Genomic DNA, 17,283 nt, shown 5'->3' with positions numbered 1-17,283 from the left:
GACTGTTGTTCAGACCACACGCATACAATTGCACTGTGAAAATTGCACACGGAAAAGAGGAGCTGGTTCTTCCCCCTTTCCCTGCTCAGTAGTACGCTCCCCCCCCCATTTTGCTTTAAGCTCCTGGGGAGGGGGAAAAGAGACACAGGATAAGCATTCCTTTTTTACTTCTACGTCATAAAACAAGGGGGAGGGGGTTCCGGTTAGGGGATCTCCCCCTTATCCCGTACATAGTCTTGATCTGCTTTTCGCAGCTTAAACGACTCACCTGGACCCCACGTGGTTTGGTTCTGAGATGCTCATACTCCCTGCTGAGCCCTGGCAGTTACTGGGAGCAATTCCGCACAGAGGCGTAAATCGCTTGCAAATGCACGATTGGAAGTTGCACATTTGCAAGCTTCCTGACCCTCCCGCATTTTCCCACGGCCTCGTCACGGCTTTTGGCGTCCCAAAGAGGCAGTGGAGAAGCCAGAAGAGAGAACAACCCAAATTGTTTGTTCGTTCGTTTGTTTATATCCCGTCCTCCCCGAAGGCTCAGGGCGGTTTACATGAAGCTGGAACAATATAATTAACTCCGTTTGTAGTTAATGCGGTAACAACAGTAACAATAACAACAATCGAATGACGATAAACTTTGTAGAATGCTAGAATACTAGAACGTTGATTAACTCATACTGAGGCCCGGTGGTTTGGGCAGGCCTGTAATGATTGTCGGAGGGAGGGTTTGGGAGATCTGATCGATCTCAACCAAATGCCTGGTGGAAGAGCTCCCTTTTGCAAAACCCTGCAAAACTGATCCAAATTAAGTGACTGTGGCAGCTTCTAATGGTGTTCCTTTCCCTTTTTTTCTCCCGCAGGACGGATACTTCTCCCACCGCCCCAAGGAGAAAATACGAATCGACAGCAATAACGAAAACTCCGTTCCGAAGGACTTCGAAAATATCGATAACAGCAACTTCGCGCCCAAGACACAGAAGCAAAAGCGCCAGCCAGAGCTGGTGAAGAAGCCCCTTAGCAAACAGAAGGAGCATTTGAGGAGGAAACTGGAGCAGGAGGAGAAGGCGAAGGAGGATTCTCTCCTGGGAAAGAACTCCAATGAAGTGCTCCAGTACAGCAACCAGGCCCAAAAGAACAGCAACAGCAGCCTCAAAGATATTTACAGTTCTCCCAAGCAGCATCCCTTGAAAAAGGGTGGGATCAGCTCACCTGAAATCAGGTATGAGCAGCCGCCAAGATGCGAGATTTCGGGCAAGGAGGCAATTTCGGCTTTGTCCAGAGCCAAGTCGAAGCAGTGCCGGCAGGAGATTGCAGAGATTTACTGTCAGCACAAGCTGGGGAAGCTTATGCCGGAGCACGTGGCACGTTTCTGTCCTCTGGAAGGTAAGCTGGGCTAAGGCTAGACGTGGGAGACGGTTGTGGGCGCCTCTGTTTAGATTTTACGCTCCCTGCATTCTTGGGGGAGCGACTGTGATTCACGGACAGAGCACGAGCGATACATGCAGAAAAACCAGAGATCAGACATAGGAAAAGATCTGGAAAGCTTTTGTTAGTCAGCACAGGCACCGCGGAGCAGATGGGTCAGTGGTCTGACTCACAGCCAAGCGGCTTCGTAAGCAGAGCCGTAGGGCTGGCGCGCATAGGAACCCACGTTGAGCCCTTGGCATCTCCGGTTAAAGAATCACCAAACGCAATTAGGTGTGACATCTGTTAAAGGAAAGGTGCAATCTCAGTGCGTCTTGGGCTGTGCGGGGAAGGGAGACGGTGTCTAACCCTCATCCTCCAGCTGGTCTCACTACTCAGAACTGGACTTCTTGGTTTGTTGTTCCTGTTACCACTTTAAAGAGAGAAGTCTGTGTTTTTAAAGGAAATTGATTCTCCTTTGAAACATTAGAGCAGGGGTAGTCAACCTGTGGTCCTCCAGATGTTCGTGGACTACAATTCCCATGAGCCCCTGCCAGCAAATGCTACTAGCAAATGCTACTACCAAATGCTGGCAGGGGCTCATGGGAATTGTAGTCCACGAACATCTGGAGGACCACAGGTTGACTACCCCTGTATTAGAGGGCCTTGAATGGAACAAGGAAAAAACAGGAAACTTTGGGCAGTTCCCGTCCAGCAAAGCTCTGAGCTCATACCGACCACACGCATTGTAGCCACACATGCTCAGTTTGGCCACGGATGTCCTGATGTGGCAATCTCTTCATGTCTTTGGAAACTGAAACTCAACAGCTTTGTCTCCTCAGAGTAAAGTCGTCATCCTCCCAGCACACATTTAAATTGGCCCCGCCCCTGCAGTGGCCATTTTGTAGAGATGCCCCCTAGCCTTTCTCAAGGTTTCTAAAGTTACCCACAGGCCCATTAAGGTGGGAAGGTTGTATTAGACTGTTATGGGGTGGTCATTTCGCAGGTTTGTGCATGAAAACTCTGCTGAGAGAAGGGAGGATTCAGCATCATTTTCAGTGTGTGCCATAAGTGATGTTATCATGCAGTTCTCTAGGACTCACCCAGAACTCTGTGTTTAATTAACCCTCAAGCGTTGCGCTGGTGCAGTTATGTCACTTTTGGTCCTTGAGAAAGACCTCATTCCATGAGCACGGTGGTGATCAAGTAGTGCTTTAGGATGCTTAGGGCTGATCCTACGTAGAGCAGGGGGTTGGACTAGATGCCCTTCCAACTCTATGATTCTGTGATTCTATGATTCTATGATCCTGCGTTGAGCAGGGGGTTGGACTAGATGGCCTGTATGGCCCCTTCCAACTCTATGATTCTATGATTCTATGATCCTGCGTTGAGCAGGGGGTTGGATTAGATGGCCTGTATGGCCCCTTCCAACTCTTGATTCTATGATTCTATGATCCTGCGTTGAGCAGGGGGTTGGATTAGATGGCCTGTATGGCCCCTTCCAACTCTATGATTCTATGATTCTGTGATCCTGCGTTGAGCAGGGGGTTGGACTAGATGGCCTGTATGGCCCCTTCCAACTCTATGATTCTATGATTCTATGATCCTGCGTTGAGCAGGGGGTTGGACTAGATGGCCTGTATGGCCCCTTCCAACTCTATGATTCTATGATTCTATGATCCTGCGTTGAGCAGGGGGTTGGACTAGATGGCCTGTATGGCCCCTTCCAACTCTATGGTTCTATGATTCTATGATCCTGCGTTGAGCAGGGGGTTGGATTAGATGGCCTGTATGGCCCCTTCCAACTCTATGATTCTATGATTCTGTGATCCTGCGTTGAGCAGGGGGTTGGACTAGATGGCCTGTATGGCCCCTTCCAACTCTATGATTCTATGATTCTATGATCCTGCGTTGAGCAGGGGGTTGGACTAGATGGCCTGTATGGCCCCTTCCAACTCTATGGTTCTATGATTCTATGATCCTGCGTTGAGCAGGGGGTTGGACTAGATGGCCTGTATGGCCCCTTCCAACTCTATGGTTCTATGATTCTATGATCCTGCGTTGAGCAGGGGGTTGGACTAGATGGCCTGTATGGTCCCTTCCAACTCTATGATTCTATGATCCTGTGTTGAGCAGGGGGTTGGACTAGATGGCCTGTATGGCCCCTTCTAACTCTATGATTCTATGATCCTGCGTTGAGCAGGGGGTTGGACTAGATGGCCTGTATGGCCCCTTCCAACTCTATGGTTCTATGATTCTATGATCCTGCGTTGAGCAGGGGGTTGGACTAGATGGCCTGTATGGCCCCTTCCAACTCTATGATTCTATGATTCTATGATCCTGTGTTGAGCAGGGGGTTGGACTAGATGGCCTGTGTGGCCCCTTCCAACTCTATGATTCTATGATCCTGCGTTGAGCAGGGGGTTGGACTAGATGGCCTGTATGGCCCCTTCCAACTCTATGATTCTATGATCCTGCGTTGGGCAGGGGGTTGGACTAGATGGCCTGTATGGCCCCTTCCAACTCTATGATTCTATGATCCTGCGTTGGGCAGGGGGTTGGACTAGATGGCCTGTATGGCCCCTTCCAACTCTAGGATTCTATGATCCTTGCGTTGGGCAGGGGGTTGGACTAGATGGCCTGTATGGCCCCTTCCAACTCTATGATTCTATGATTCTATGATCCTGCGTTGAGCAGGGGGTTGGACTAGATGGCCTGTATGGCCCCTTCCAACTCTAGGATTCTATGATCCTGCGTTGGGCAGGGGGTTGGACTAGATGGCCTGTATGGCCCCTTCCAACTCTAGGATTCTATGATCCTTGCGTTGGGCAGGGGGTTGGACTAGATGGCCTGTATGGCCCCTTCCAACTCTAGGATTCTGTGATTCTATGATCCCAGGCCATGGAGAACTAGGAGTTGTAAATTTCAGTGTTTCTGCACCTTAATACTGATTAGAAGTAAGCCGTTGGCTGCTAAAGTTGTATTAAGTGGAACAGTGGAGTGTGAGGGACAGAACCACGGAAGGACAGTAGGACATTGCTTGTCTCTACGTAAAAGGAAGTTGTCTCATGACAGCAGGGTGGAGTTTATTTCAGCTCGGCTCTTTGATTTGGCTGGTTGACAGCAAAGGGAGTGTCATCTGACAGGTGGAGGAGAACTGCTCATTTTGATGGGGAATCAGAAAGAGAGTCCAGTGGAAGGAACCCACGAAATAGTGTACTAAATAGCGCATGACTCTTTTTTTAAAATGTTGCTGTTGGGTTCGGGGAAAATAGTTTATTGACTTAAACTCGCTCAGAGATTCCACTGTAAAGACGTCACCAAACAAGTATTGATGGGACAGGGGAAGGCCTTCGTTCCTTCCTGGCTTGAAATTAGGGTTTCCTACTCGAAATATATGAATTGCCCAACTGTACAGGTTGCTTGGGACCTGTTCCTTCCTCTCTTTTATCCAAAAACCTCCTAATATTTCCTCATATATATGTATCTGCTTACTTTCGGAAAGGGGGGGGGGGAGTTTTCAGCAGTATTGCGCTTGTCCGTGGGTGCTCTGTTTTTGTTGCTGGCAAGATGGGCATGCACTCCCAGCTTTATTAAGGGCCTCTTGTGGCGCAGAGTGGTAAGGCAGCAAACATGCTGTCTCAGGCTCTGCGCATGAGGCTGGGAGTTCGATCCCAGCAGCTGGCTCAAGGTTGACTTCCATCCTTCTGAGGTTGGTAAAATGAGTACCCAGCTTGCTGGGGGGTAAACGGGAATGACTGGGGAAGGCACTGGCAAACCACCCCGTATTGAGTCTGCCATGAAAACCCTGGAGGGCGTCACCCCAACGGTCAGACATGCACAGGGGATACCTTTACCTTTACCAGCTTTATTGACCAGAGGCTCGTGATAGCTCCAAATCTTTCCCACGGGGATTCCGGACATAATTAGCCCAGCCCAGACCTTCTGTCCCTGCCCTTCCTGTTGAATGGGGGGCTATAAGCCTGAATTGGAGAGCTGGACAACAGAGGCCTGGAGGCTCTCTCATGGGCTGGTAGCAGGTTGTCCTCTGGCTCATTGTCCGCTGGTGGTCAGGCTCTCTCTGGTCCTCCTCGGCCTTGGTTCTTCAGGGTCTTCCATTGAGGATTCTGAGTCCAAGTCACTGGGCTGGTTGGAGAGAGATTGTAGACAACCAAGCAATATGACTGTCCCAATGCAAGACAGCTTTGAAATCTTCCTAGCTCATAAATAACACAGGGATGAAACAATCAGTGTGGTTTTTCTATTCCCTGAAATGAAGGAATCTCTCACACTTGCTCCCTTGTAGATAATTCTTTTTCATCTGATTGAAATGTGTTCTGAGTTCTCCCCCACGCACCCACGCACACATAGTTTTGATGTTGTCTTATCTTAGACCAGCCTTTTTCAACCTTTTGACCACGGAGTAACCCTGGAAACATACGTTGTTTAAAAAATATATATATTTTACTCCAAAAACAGAAGAGCCACTCTGATATCCCACTGGTTTAATTACTTTTTGACAGTGAATCCCAAGGGATTTAGAAGAATCTAACACGAGCTAGGATTGCACTCTCTGTAAAACAATTCAGATCAATAACCTTCATTTTTCAACGATCCTTTATTTTTACAATTATAATTTTTTTCCAAAGCTGGGTTAATAATTTCGGGATTGAAATTGAAGATACAGCAGTACTCGTAGACCCTTTGACATAGCGGGAATTTCAGGCTTTAAAGTCCTGCTCAGCAACTTGGACCCTCTTCTTCAAATAGTTGATTGCCATGGTCCGGAAGGTGCATGGCTGCTGTTTGTAATAACCTATAAAGGGTAAGAAATTTATTTGGTGTTGTGGCCACTGGCCTTAACATCTTACCCAGGGGTAGTCAAACTGCGGCCCTCCAGATGTCCGTGGACTACAATTCCCAGGAGCCCCTGCCAGCATTCTCTGGCAGGGGCTCCTGGGAATTGTAGTCCACGGACATCTGGAGGGCCGCAGTTTGACTACCCCTGATCTTACCTATAAGGGCAAGATGGCTTATTGGAAGGGCCTGCTGGTTGGTTAATAGAACATCTGTGCAGCCCAGGAAGAAGTTGTTAGAAGAGGAATTAGGCCTGAGCCTACACAGCAGAAGGAGATGGTAGAGTTCTGAGTTGGTAGTAGGGTTGGGTACTTCAGAGTACCTTGGTAATTTCAGCAATCATGGAAGCCTGAGGTGGCCAGCACCTTGGCATGGAGGGGAGAGGGGGTGGGAAATGCCTGGAAGAGGAAGAAGGGCTGTTTTTTTGTACCCCATCTTTTTACTACCCAAAGGAGTCTCAAAGCAGCGTACAGTCGCTTTCCCTTCTCTCCCCACAACAGGCACAACACCCTGTGAGATAGGTGAGACTGAGAGAGCTTTGAGAGAACTACGACTGGTCCAAAGCCACCGAGCAGGCTGCATGTGGAGGAGGAGAGGGGAATCCAACCTGGTTCTCTAGATTAGAGGCCATTAACCACTACCAAGAGCCTCTTGTGGCGCAGAGTGGTAAGGCAGCCGTCTGAAGCTCTGCCCATGAGGCTGGGAGTTCGATCCCAGCAGCCGGCTCAAGGTTGACTCAGCCTTCCATCCTCCCGAGGTCGGTCAAATGAGTACCCAGCTTGCTGGGGGGTAAACAGTCATGACTGGGGAAGGCACTGGCAAACCACCCCGTATTGAGTCTGCCATGAAAACGCTGGAGGGCGTCACCCCAAGGGTCAGACATGACCCGGTGCTTGCACAGGGGATACCTTTACCTTTACCTTTAACCACTACACCAAGCTGGCTCTCGAGTGCTTTTGTGTTTTAAAAAAAACCCTCCTCGAAATCATCAAGAAAGACACTGGAGTGGAACTTCTCTCTCCGATGCTCCTGTTTTTTTACTTGTGGGGAAGGCGTGAAAAGGTACAGTCCTGTAGGAACTCAAGTTTCATGAAGTCTACGGTGTCTTTATGAAGACTTCGTTCGGCACAGCTGTCTAGTAATGAACGCCACATCTGCTCATTTTTATTCCTGGCCAAGAGTCAACGTTGTCGAGGGGTTGTGCCATCCTTGGCCAGCTGTTTGCAGCAGAGCCAGCAAGACCTACGAAGTTTAAGAATGAAACAAGGAACCCCAAGATAGAAGCTGGGTTCTCTTGTCTGCCTTGCTGAAGGAGCAGATTGCTTTCACCGTGTTCTTGCATCTGGTCATTTCAGCCTGACGGATGTTATGTAGAATTTCTCTCTGTGTTCCTGCTTATGAGAATTCCCTGTAAAGTCCACCCCAATTGTTGCTCGTCTCCCTGCCTCTCTCATCCTTTCCATATCCTGAAGAGGGGGGAAGCTTAAAAGAAGCAAAAGGCCCTCACTTACAAGAAGAGGGCAAGAAGAGACCTCAAAATAAAGATGGGGAAAAAGGAACAGTGTATGGAATATGCTGAGTAGACTCTAGAGATTGACTTGATAGCTTATGAAATCAGAGTCCAATAGCACCTTTAAGACCATCAAAGATTTATTCAAGGCGTGAGCTTTCGAGGGCAGGCACCTTGAATAAATCTTTGTTGGTCCCTGATTTTATTGTGCTACTCCAGACCAACAATGCTACTCATTTGACAACTTATGGTTATGGGGAGAGACATTAGGCCAAAGCCCAGCTCTCGAACCAAACTGTAGGGAGGAGATTTCTGCTGTTGTGGGGGATCATCTCCCGTTTCCTTGGGACTTTAGGGGTTTTGAAAGATTTGCATTTTACCCTGTCTCGAAGGAATAATTTATAGTCAAGACATCTTAGTATTAATTCCTGCTTTCATACTGATAGCAAATTAGCTTTTCTCGACTCGATCATATGTCCTCCGCAGGCACATGTGTAATTAAAAGGACAGCACATTGGGCGCACAGAAGTGCTGAAATGTTGTTCGCTATAAAATGCCCATATGTTCCTTTGGGGTGGCAGATGGGGGCACAGTGCAATTACGGCCTCACTGAGCGCAGGTGTGCGTTTTGTTTTTAAGTATTCGCCGAATCCGAAACAATGTGGATTCTCCTTTTTACCAAAAAATGGACCTCTTTTTTTAAAAGTGCATCAAATATTCATGGGTTTTGTGGTGGTAAAAAAAATTGGGTCTTCCTCTCACATATATACATTGCCTCCCCATACTGCTTATGTTTAGTGGAGGGGATGGGACAAGTTCTTTCATTGCAGCACAATTTATAAACTTTAGTTTATAATGGGATGTGAATTAAAGGTAAAGGTATCCCCTGTGCAAGCAAGCACTGGGTCATGTCTGACCCTTGGGGTGACACCCTCCAGCATTTTCATGGCAGACTCAATACAGGGTGGTTTGCCAGTGCCTTCCCCAGTCATGACCGTTTACCCCCCAGCAAGCTGGGTACTCCTTTTACCGACCTCGGAAGGATGGAAGGCTGAGTCAACCTTGAGCCAGCTGCTGGGATCGAACTCCCAGCCTCATGGGCAGAGCTTTCAGACTGCATGTCTGCTGCCTTAACACTCTGCGCCACAAGAGTTATGTGAATTAGGGGTGCATCAATTTGTGGAATGCTTATTCGCCCCCTCTAACTTTGTCTGAAGGTGTGTTTGTGTGTGTGTGTGTCTGTTAAGCCTATACCTTAAATACCTTGTTGGTCTTAAAGGTGCCCCTAGGCCCAAACCTTGTTCCGCTACTTCAAACCAACACGGCTGCCCACCCGAATCTTTGATCAATTAAGCTAGTGCTAAGATTATTTTCATCTGTTTACAGACTGTGTTTTCCTTCCTGCAACACTAGCTTAGACTTCATGCTGGGATTTTCACAACAATTAAAGAACGAGAGTTTTTTTTTTAAAGGAGGGGAGGAATCTGATATGAATATTCTGCTCCTCGCGTCTGATCGTGGCCATGCCCTGAATCACAGCAGGTGTTTTGACGTGTTTCATAAGGGGCATCTGACTTTAATCTGGCGGGTGACATTTTAAAGCAACAGCGTTAAATGTCAGTACTGCATAGGCGGTGCTTTTACAGAGTCTTTCTAAGCACCCTAAATCCAACATCACCATAAATGAGTCTCCTTACAGGAAAGTGCAAGAGTCCAAAATATCTAACCAACTCTTCTTCTTCTTCTTCTTCTTCTTCTTCTTCTTCTTCTTCTTCTTCTTCTTCTTCTTCTTCTCCTTCTCCTTCTCCTTCTCCTTCTCCTCCTTCTTCTTCATCTCCTTCTCCTTCTCCTCCTTCTTCTTCATCTCCTTCTCTTTCTCCTCCTTCTTCTTCGTCTCCTTCTCCTTCTTCTTCTTCTTCTTCTTCTTCTTCTTCTTCTTCTTCTTCTTCTTCTTCTTCTCCTTCTCCTTCTCCTTCTCCTTCTCCTCCTTCTTCTTCTTCTTCGTCTCCTTCTCCTTCTCCTCCTTCTTCGTCTCCTTCTTCTTCTTCTTCTTCTTCTTCTTCTCCTTCTCCTTCTCCTTCTCCTCCTCCTCCTCCTTCTTCTTCTTCTTCTTCTTCTTCTTCTTCTTCTTCTTCTCCTCCTCCTTCTTTCTTCTTCTTTCTTCTTCTTCTTCTTCTTTCTTCTTCTTCTTCTTCTTCTTCTTCTTCTTCAAGAATAACGAAATTTGTAGCAGAGCTTTTGAAAGCTTTGGGACGCTCATGCCCTGCCACAAATTTTATTCATCTTGAAGGTGCTACTTCTTTCCGCTGCTCTCCTCTACTCCTGCAGAACCAGATAGACTAACATGGTGATCCAACCAGAGTCTTTTTAGGCAGACCGAACTAAAGGGACAAAATGTATTTGTTTACACAGTTGTTGGTAGCATTTTCAACTTCAAAAACCTCCCAGACCACTTGGAAAACGGAAGAATGACTAACGTTGCCTCTGTTCTGCCTCTGGTGGGATCATTGCAGCTGTAGCCCTCCACAGACGACATGATGCACGTTGAAATAAGTACGTATCGAGGGGAGAGCCCGCCACCCATGGGCCACCACCATGCAACAGGGAACATGTCTCCAGCCTATGCTTGTGAGCCCATGGTTGCTTGTAAGGCTGAGAGGAGTACACTCATAATGTTTAGGGTTGAGCGCTTCGGCCACTTTGGCAAGCATCAACACCCGAGGTGGCCAGCCCCACAGAGGGAAGGTCGCTGGCCTCCTCGGTCGTCGGTGCTCGCTGGAGCACACTGGAGCTCTCAACCTTAATGTGCATGTAATGTACGTGGAGGGCTAGATATTCTCTACCACTCCCTACAAGGTTGGGCTCTGCTCCAGTGAATGGCATGTCTTGAACTATGAGAACTGAAAGGCATGCAGCAATCTAGACGAAAGTGAGATCAGAAGCTAAATCAATGCTTTTAGGTACTTTGACATCGTGAGTTCCATCATTAAAAAATTAATAAGTGCTAATATGAATAAATAAGTACAATAAAAAGAGAGGCACACCAGCAAAGGGACAAGGCATTTTTTTCAAATCGTGCCTGGCTTAGATGGTACGATTTACAAAATAGCTGTACAACCAGTCTCGTGTAGACCTTTTCTTAGCATCTGAAAAGATTGTGTGTGGAAACATGATATATTTAGTTTGGGAGCAAGGGGGGGGGAGCTGGAAATGGGGGGGGGGGAAGGGGGAGCCATCGCTTCAGACCCGAACCAGAAGAGCAGGCAAACAGTTCTGCAAGTCCCTTCCTTCATCAAGTGTTTATCAGAGGCAGAGCCAATCAGGTTGGAGCATGGAATGGGAGATATGATTTCTTGTGAGCCTTAATTGGATTAGCGGGCTCGTATTAAAGATATATCGACCGGGCTGTGTTTATAGGATTATTCGGGCCCGGCTCCTCTCCCTGCCCCTTTTGTGTCATAGCTAATCCCCTTGATAGAGAACTGCTTTGCAGTAATTGCCGTCAGGCAGGCAGGACGTGAGTGGGGCTCCGTGTGTTTCTAGAGAGCTTCCCTCCGTGCTGCCAGCACAGAAGCTGAATTTGAATTTCACGGGGGGGGGGGGGGGGTCGGGAGAGCTGTGGTTTTGCGGCTTCTGCACCCTGCCCAGATAGCAGCTGATGCCCTGGTTGCATCTCCTCCCTCCCTCCCTCCCTCCCTTCCAGAATTCAAGTTCTCCTTCCTCCCTCCCTCCCTCCCTTCCAGAATTCAAGTTCTCCTTCCTTCCTTCCTTCCTTCCTTCCTTCCCCTCTTTCAGTCTTTTCCTTCCTTCTTTCCTTCCTCCCTCCCTCCCTTCCTTCCTTCCTTCCCCTCTTTCAGTCTTTTCCTTCCTTCTTTCCTCCCTCCCTCCCTCCCTCCCTTCCTTCCAGAATTCAAGTTCTCCTTCCTTCCTTCCTTCCTTCCTTCCTTCCTTCCTTCCTTCCTTCCTTCCTTCCTTTCAAAATTCAAGTTCTCCTTCCTTCCTCCCTCCCTCCCTCCCTCCCTCCCTTCCTTCCTTCCTTCCTTCCTTCCTTCCTTCCTTCCTTCCTTCCTTCCTTCTTTCCTCCCTCCCTTCCTTCCTTCCTTCCTCCCTCCCTCCCTTCCTTCCTTCCTTCCTCCCTCCCTCCCTCCCTCCCTCCCTCCCTTCCTTCCTTCCTTCCAGAATTCAAGTTCTCCTTCCTTCCTTCCTTCCTTCCTTCCTTCCTTCCTTCCTTCCTTCCTTCCTTCCTTTCAAAATTCAAGTTCTCCTTCCTTCCTTCCTCCCTCCCTCCCTCCCTCCCTTCCTTCCTTCCTTCCTTCCTTCTGGCCTGAGTCCAATCCTTCCTTCCATCCATCCATCCATCCATCCATCCATCCATCCATCCATCCATTGGCTTCCCTCTCAGCCGGGTGTTCCGGATTGTCACACGATATCGCACACACAGTTGGAGTGGCTGTTAAGGTATTCCGATGTGAGAAAGTACCTAATTATCTGAACATTTCACCCACGCCGTCAGCTTCCTACGGAAAAGCTTTTTTGGAAGCCTTTTCCGTATATGCTCGGGAGATGAGAGCTCCCATCGGAACAGATGGTTAGGCCCAAAGATAGAGGAACATCTAAGAAATCGGTAACTAACTAGAAGTGGCAGGCAAAGGCCGTTTGCAGGGGGGGAAATGGGGCCGTAAAAAGGAGCGAGTATGAAATGGCGGAGAATTAGGGGGAAAGTGAACTTGAGCTTGATGGAAAGGTTGATGTAAGTCTCAAAGTCTTCCAGTCGCCTTCCCTTTCCTCTCCCCACAGCAGACCCCCTGTGAGGTAAGTGGGGCTTAGAGCTGGGGTAGTCAACCTGTGGTCCTCCAGATGTTCATGGACTACAATTTCCATGAGCCCCTGCCAGCGTTTGCTGGCAGGGGCTCATGGGAAATGTAGTCCATGAACATCTGGAGGGCCACAGGTTGACTACCCCTGGCTTAGAGAAACTGATCTGTGAGAACAGCTCTATCAGGACTGTGACTAGCTTAAAGTCACCCAGTGGCTGCATGGGGAGGAGCGGGGAATCATCCCCGGCTCGCCAGATTAGAAGCTGCCACTCTTGGCCATTACACCAAGCTGGCAAGACCATGCTGGGGATTATTAGGAAATGGACTGAAAATAAAGCAGCCGTTGCATAGAATTATAGTGCAGCATTCTTTGGAATATTACAATCCTGGTCTCAGTATCTCAAAACAAAAACAAAAAATAGAAGAGTACAACACAGAAGAGTACAACCAAAATGACTGAGGATTTAGAATGTCTCTATAAAGAACAGCCAAAGAAACAGGCTTTTCAGAAGAAGAAGGAGAAGAAGAAGGAGAAGAAGAAGAAGAAGAAGAAGAAGAAGAAGAAGAAGAAGAAGAAGAAGAAATAGAAGAAGAAGAAGAAGAAGAAGAAGAAGAGTTGGTTCTTATATGCCGCTTTTCCCTACCCAAAGGAGGCTCAAAGCGGCTTACAGTCGCCTTCCCATTCCTCTCCCCACAACAGACACCCTGTGGGGTGGGTGAGGCTGAGAGAGCCCTGATATCACTGCTCAGTCAGAACAGTTTTATCAGTGCTGTGCTGAGCCCAAGGTCACCCAGCTGGTTGCATGTGGGGGAGTGCAGAATCGAACCCGGCATGCCAGATTAGAAATCCACGCTCCTAACCACTGCACCAAACTGGATCTTCAGTTCAGAAATATGGTGGAGGGGATGATAGATACAATTATGGGTGAGGTGGGGAAAGCAGACAGGGTTTGTTCTGACTCTCCCATAATAATACCCTTGGGGACCCTCGATAAAGTTGATGATCAGTAGATGAAGAATGGAGAAGCGGAAGTCCTTCTTTACTGGACAGTCTATGGGGTCTGCTATGGGGTCTGCTGCTCATAGATGGGGAGTGGATTTGAAGGAGAGCCACTTGATGGCGTCCACGTGACCCTTTGGGTGTGTGGTCCAGCTCCACCACAGTGACTCAGCACACCCTCTGGGCCAACCAGTACAGAGCTCACATCCACAGAGTATTTACTTTGTCACGGATCTTTCGCCCCGCAATTCGGTGCGATCTAGCCAAGAGAGAAGAGCGCGGTTTTGTTATTCATGTGTTGTTGTAATTCAACACACACACCCTATGAGTAATCTTCCAAAGCCTGCCAAAAGAACCAATGTTAATTGCTTGTGCTAGAATGTATTTGCTGTTGGAAATGTCACACCATAAATTATATTTCAGCTCTCCATCTGACAAGTAATCTACCAAGAATAAATTGGTCCCATTTCCACTTCCTTTGTTATCCGTGGTGGGAGTTTCCCCGCCCCCTCCCCCACACCTGTTCTTTTGCGCTCACAAACACTAAATCAATAATAAATTAATATATAATTATAACCAACCCGCTTAAGATCCCTTTTCCGTTTTGGCTGAAAAGATCCTAACAGGGTCGTTTTAATGGAATTTGTGTGGAACTTAAATTGCTTCCAAGCGGTCGTTTTAACATCTCAGCGAGAACTGAACACGACAGAACAGTGGGCAAACGAGAACAAGATGCAGTTCAGTGAGGAGAAGTGCAGAGTTCTACATCTGGGTCACAAAAATGAGAAGCATGCAAGCTGGATGGGGGACACGCTTCTAGGTAGAAAAGCGCATGAATGAGATCTTGAGGTGCTTGTGGACTGTAAGTTAAATATGAGCAGGCAGTGTGATGCAGCGGTAAAAAAGGCGAATGCCATTTTGGGCTGTATCAGCAGAGGCATCCCAACAAAATCACAAGATGTCACAGTCCCACTGTATGCCACATTGGTCAGACCTCACTTGGAGTCCTGTGTGCAGTTCTGGAGGCCTAATTTCAAAAAGGATGTGGACAAAATTGAGACGGTGTAGAGGAGAGAATGATCCAGGGCCTGGGGACCAAGCCCTATGAGGAAAGCCCGAGGGACTTGGGAATATTTTTGCAACCCGTTTATGATAGCGGGTGAACTTACCTGTTACATGACATTTCTGGCCCTAGGAATAGTCCCCCAGGCTGAACATGTCCTGGAGGTTTCTGCTAGTCTGCTGCTGATTTATGTCAGGAGCTAAAGAGTTCCACAGCTGTTTAGCATTTGGTTTGATGCAGGGAATGTCCACGGATCCAGGAAAATCTGACTCCATGGCAAAGGCCGGACCCTCTGGCAGGGGCTCATGGGCAATGTAGTCCATGGACATCTGGAGGGCCACCGTTTGCCCACCCCTGCTCTAGACTCCCTGCCAAGTGGCCAGAAGAGAAGAGCGTGAGGTAGCCCCTAATTTTCAGCCAGCGGGCGATGGATACTCCTGCAGCAGAGCAAAGCGAGAGAAGGGGATCAAGGAAGAATATTCTCAGGCTCTCGTTTGGGCCTTGAAATATCCTCCCCCTCTCTTCCAGCAACACCCACCGGGGTTTCGTTATATGCGTCGATATTGTTACCTTCTCGGTTAATTTAGATTGGCTTTGACGCTTGGAGACCATGCTGAACTGCTCTCGGGTTGCCCCTGCTGCTTGGGAGGCTTAGAGCCTTAAAATAGATTAGGGAGATCAAAGGAGTGGGAGGACGATTCGACAGCGCTCCCTTTTCAGGTAAGGTGGCTGCGGTTTGTCCTTTTCGGCACAGGGGCATCCGAAGGGATTGCGTGGATTTAGGGCGAGGCGGTGCTTTTTTTTGAAAGAGGGGGCCCACGTGATTTCTGTATCGGAAGGGTCCGGTTTGATGCCACCTATCTCCAGTTAAAGGATTTCATAGAATCATAGAGTGGGAAGGGACCTCATGGGTCATCTAGTCCAACCCCCTGCACCATGCAGGACACTCACATCCCCATCGCTCATCCACTGTCAGCTGCCCCACCCCCTTGAGCCTTCACAGAGTCAGCCTCTCCGTCAGATGGCTCTCCAGCCTCTGCTTAAAAATTTCCAACGATGGAGAACCCATCACCTCCCGAGGAAGCCTGGTGTGGAGTGTTAATGGCTGCTCCAGGGGTGGTCAAACTGTGGCCCTCCAGAGGTCCATGGACTACAATTCCCATGAGCCCCTGCCAGCATTCGCTGGCAGGGGCTCATGGGAATCGTAGTCCATGGACCTCTGGAGGGCCACAGTTTGACCACCCCTGGGCTGCTCTCTACCTGAAACCCGCCACAGACCATAGGTTTGGCTTTCTACAGCTAACAAGCACAACGGCCAGGTTCGAAGTCATGCAGTTTGCCCTCTTTCTACTAACCTTCCTGGCTGAAGCACTCATTTTAAAAAAAAACAACAACCCTGTGAGCCAGTTACAACCACCTTATAATGTAGGTCAGGATTATAATTCCCAGATGAGGACTGAGGCGGAAAAAGAAAGAAGGTCTAACTAAAAGTCTCAATGAGTTTGAGGCATGAGTGAGGTCAGCCTGAAGGATTCCCCAGTCTGTCACTCACTGATTTTTGAACCAATGTTTACTCCTCCCTCACTGAGGCTGTGTACAGGGTTCGTATTTAGTTTATTTTCACAACAACCCTGTGAGATCTGGCCCCAGGGTTGAACGGGGATCTGAACACAGGTCTCCCCTTGGGGCAGCGTGCCTGGTTCCCCTCTCCTCCCTTTTTTCGTGAAAACAACCTTGCGAGGTAGGCTTGATTAGAAGATGTCAGGGTAGGGATTTGAACCCAGGCCTCCGCACTCTAAGTTTGATACTCAAGCCGCTATTCCAGTGTCTTTAGATTTTGTAGTGGGCTTCTTGCGGGACAAGAAACAGAACCTTACCTGTTCAAATAATCAAATGGGGTGGGGTGCCAGCACCCTAGGAAAGGACCTCTTGTCACTTGTGTCATTTAATCTCCGTTGTAGCTGGAGTCTGTCTGAAGTTACCTCTTACATAAAATAAACCGGATCCTCATAAGCCCTTTTGGTATTCCTCCTGACGGCGTTGATCGTGATGAACTAATTAGCTGTTAAGTGGTGTGATATGTATTTTTTTAATGGGAGAAATCATTCTGATTCCACATTAATGAATGTACTGTTACTTTAAAGTGTTATTTGTTTATGCCTACCAGTCAATAAGGAGAGCAGGGCAGAAAAACATACCAGGCTCCCATGCTTCACCAAAGCAAGGAAATAATTGTGATTTGTCTCCGAGGAACGATCGCGTCTTCATAATTAGAAATGTCAAAAAAGCGAGTTTGCTATTAAGATTATTGGTCTGGCAAGATAGTTATCATAGTAAATTAGATTCAGCATCTCTGTTTTTTGCCGGTTGGTGTCGCCGAGCAGCGTCCTGGTTATTAGCCGGTGATTTGTAAAACATGAAAATGATCTCGGTAATTGCTTGCGCCTGTAAGTTTTCAAAGATCGTTTTGTATTTTATATATATCTGCTTGCGCCTGTAAGTTTTCAAAGATCGTTTTAGAGACTGGTTCCTTTGCAGAAGGCTTCCTGGACTGATCAGCAATGCTACGTCCTCATGTCTAGCCGATCCTCAGAGGATGCTGGAAGAGTTGTTTTGTACAAGTGTTTTGAGGCAG

At 48.0% G+C, this 17,283-nt stretch overlaps 1 protein-coding gene across 1 annotated transcript in view; it reads left to right on the top strand.

The window, feature by feature from the left end:
* Positions 1 to 426: 426 nt before the first annotated feature.
* Positions 427 to 17,283, top strand: part of XYLT1 (xylosyltransferase 1) — a gene marked incomplete at its 5' end in the record, with an annotated part of 88,939 nt that continues 72,082 nt past the window's right edge. Inside the window, 2 exons of the mRNA XM_077317091.1 lie at positions 427 to 492; positions 858 to 1,380. Of these exons, the coding sequence (XP_077173206.1) occupies positions 427 to 492; positions 858 to 1,380 (589 nt within the window). The remainder of the gene's footprint in view (positions 493 to 857; positions 1,381 to 17,283) is intronic.

The sequence above is a fragment of the Paroedura picta genome, chromosome 17 (assembly GCF_049243985.1).
Source record: "Paroedura picta isolate Pp20150507F chromosome 17, Ppicta_v3.0, whole genome shotgun sequence".
In the NCBI taxonomy this organism is placed as follows: Eukaryota; Metazoa; Chordata; class Lepidosauria; order Squamata; family Gekkonidae; genus Paroedura; species Paroedura picta.
Note: the sequence above shows the minus strand (reverse complement) of the source record. Positions and strands in the feature narration are given on the sequence as shown.